At 37.4% G+C, this 2471-nt stretch overlaps 1 protein-coding gene across 1 annotated transcript in view; it reads right to left on the reverse strand.

Annotated features, from left to right (window-relative positions):
• ST3GAL3 (ST3 beta-galactoside alpha-2,3-sialyltransferase 3) overlaps positions 1-131 on the reverse strand; it is a gene marked incomplete at its 5' end in the record, with an annotated part of 112277 nt that extends 112146 nt beyond the window's left edge. The window contains one exon of the mRNA XM_010079636.1: positions 39-131. Within this exon, the coding sequence (XP_010077938.1) occupies positions 39-131 (93 nt within the window). The remainder of the gene's footprint in view (positions 1-38) is intronic.
• Positions 132-2471: the final 2340 nt, after the last annotated feature.

Consider the following 2471-nt stretch of genomic DNA (forward strand, 5'->3'; position numbering starts at 1 on the left):
AAGAGAGGGGAAAAAAACCCAGTAAATTAATTACTTACTTTGGAAAGATGACAGTCATGAGCGCTGATGCATAACCAGGTTTGCACACTCCCTCAGAGAAATTTGCATACTTTGATACCAGTTCTGGAGGCCTGTGAAAAAATAAGTAGAGAGTTAGCACCCTCCTGGCTATGAACCGGCTTTTGCAATCATCCTTATAGCTTTTCTCAAAGAACAGCTGCGGGCAATAAAAGGAAACACAGATGGGTATTTATCTGTTGCAATATAGCATCACAGGAGAACAACAAAGGATAGGGTTAAATATCTCTGAAATGCCACTAAACCATTACTTTTGCTGAAAGATTGTTCTTCCCTAGGAAGGTAAAAAGCTCATGGAAGAAAAATATCAAGATACCATTTTAGACTTCAACCTTTCAAAAGAAAGAAAACATGAACAGCACTTTGCTTTGGCTGTTTTTCTGAAGTATGATCAAAGTTAAAATTACAGAAAAGTTATTATTTAGAATATTATTTAGAAGATACCTTTCAAGCATTTGAAACAAACTGACGAGCCATTCTGACAGGCTATCTTCAAGGGATGCATGCTTTCAGTATTTGAAACAGATGATGTTGCTGCTGTGCTGTTGAGATGTCTTAATTCAGCTTGCCTAGTGATTTCAGGGCCAAATTCAGAATACTGGGTCGTGTTTTTTTTTCATTTAGTTTTTGTACAGAAACAAAATTAGCAACTCAAGAAAAGATATTTAAATCCAGTACATACTTTTACCATAGATCTACTGAGTGATCTGGAAAAAACATTTAATTTTGTGTCTCTGTTCACCACCTGCAAAACTTTTACCTTCATCCATTTCACAAAAACATTACAAGGGTTAACTCACTTGCACTTTCAAAGTAACATTAGATACCTTAATGTCAGTCACAGTATGAGAATTATTAATATTCCTTCACTTTCAGAGTAACATTAGATACCTTAATGTCAATCACAGTATGAGAATTATTAATATTCCTTCAAAAAAAAAAAAAGCACTTATAGTTACATGCTCAACATTGGTGGAAGTTGCAAGTGTTAACTACCGCAAAGAGTCAACCAATAATATTGGATTTGCTACACCATTTTGTTAGCAGTAGGCAAGGAACGAAAGGTTTTTTCCTACAGGTCAACAGTAGGAGTCAAACGAAGATGACAATACATATCTACAAAGTAGATCCACAAAAATAATTTGAAGAGCTCATTACTGTCACAATCATGCTTTGTTTTCCACGCACCAGCATGTACATCACCGATATCAGTTAACCAGCAAACGGCTGCTCAATGTCATGAGCGTGGATTCGGAGAGCTTCAAGGGAGTGGACCCCTGAGCTGAAGACTGGGTCCTGGAGGGACTGTGAGCAGTGGTGTAAGCAGAACCCCGTCTGGCAGAATTGCATATTTGAATTACAGCAACTGCTGAACTGGTACTAACTATCCTTGTTGTACTGGTCCCAGGGTCACTTCCCAAGAGATACACTACTCGGTTCCAACTGGGTGATCAATAGATGAACAGTTAGCCGCATATAGTACAAAACCTTGTAAATCTATAGTTCTTAAAGAATAAAACCATTTCTGCTGGAAAAAAAATCTAAACCTTCAACAGCTGGAAGAGGAAATAAACTTGAGAAAATAAAAGGTCACTGTAAGTAATTGCATATCTGAATGACAGCAACTGCTGAACTGGTAGTAACTATCCTTGTTATACTGGTCCCGGGGTCACTTCCCAAGAGATCACTATCCGGTTCCAACTGGGAGATCAATAGATGAACAGTTAATTTTACAATTAGCCGCATACAGTACGAAACCTTCTAAATCTATAGTTCTTAAAGAATAAAACCTATTTCTGCTGGAAAAAATCTAAACCTTCAACAGCTGGAAGAGGAAATAAACTTGAGAAAATAAAAGGTCACTGTAAGTATTTAATTTCTTAAGACCTTTGCAGATGAATAGCACCAGAAAAAGCTTAAGAACGTGGACCCAATCCTAATTCTGACACAGATTTCCGGCGTAGTTTTGGTCAAAATATGTAATATTTTACTACCACAATTCCTCACCTAGAGGATGGCAGAACAATACATTTGACTATTTACACTCTCAATTATTTACAGCAAAGTTTAGATTTCTTTAAATATATTATGTAGCTGTGGAAAGACAGATACAGGTGTAACATTGTCTAGCACAAGCCAGATCCATGAGTTCAGTTTCCACAGGTAATATCATAAAACATATCTCTAAATGAGAGAGACAAGAAAGCATCTGAGACATGAGCATCTAGAAGTTTGAATCCCGAAGACTTGCACTCAATGATTTGTGTTCCGACTCCAGTCAGGATCTCTTTAGGAATAGGCACAGGAAGGAAATGCCCATTGCTGACAAAACACAAGGTTTTAATGGTGCTAAAATACATCCCGTTCTGACACAGGCAATAGGGACAGCAGGG

This window comes from Pterocles gutturalis, unplaced genomic scaffold, assembly GCF_000699245.1.
Source record: "Pterocles gutturalis isolate BGI_N339 unplaced genomic scaffold, ASM69924v1 scaffold14234, whole genome shotgun sequence".
NCBI lineage: Eukaryota > Metazoa > Chordata > Aves > Pterocliformes > Pteroclidae > Pterocles > Pterocles gutturalis.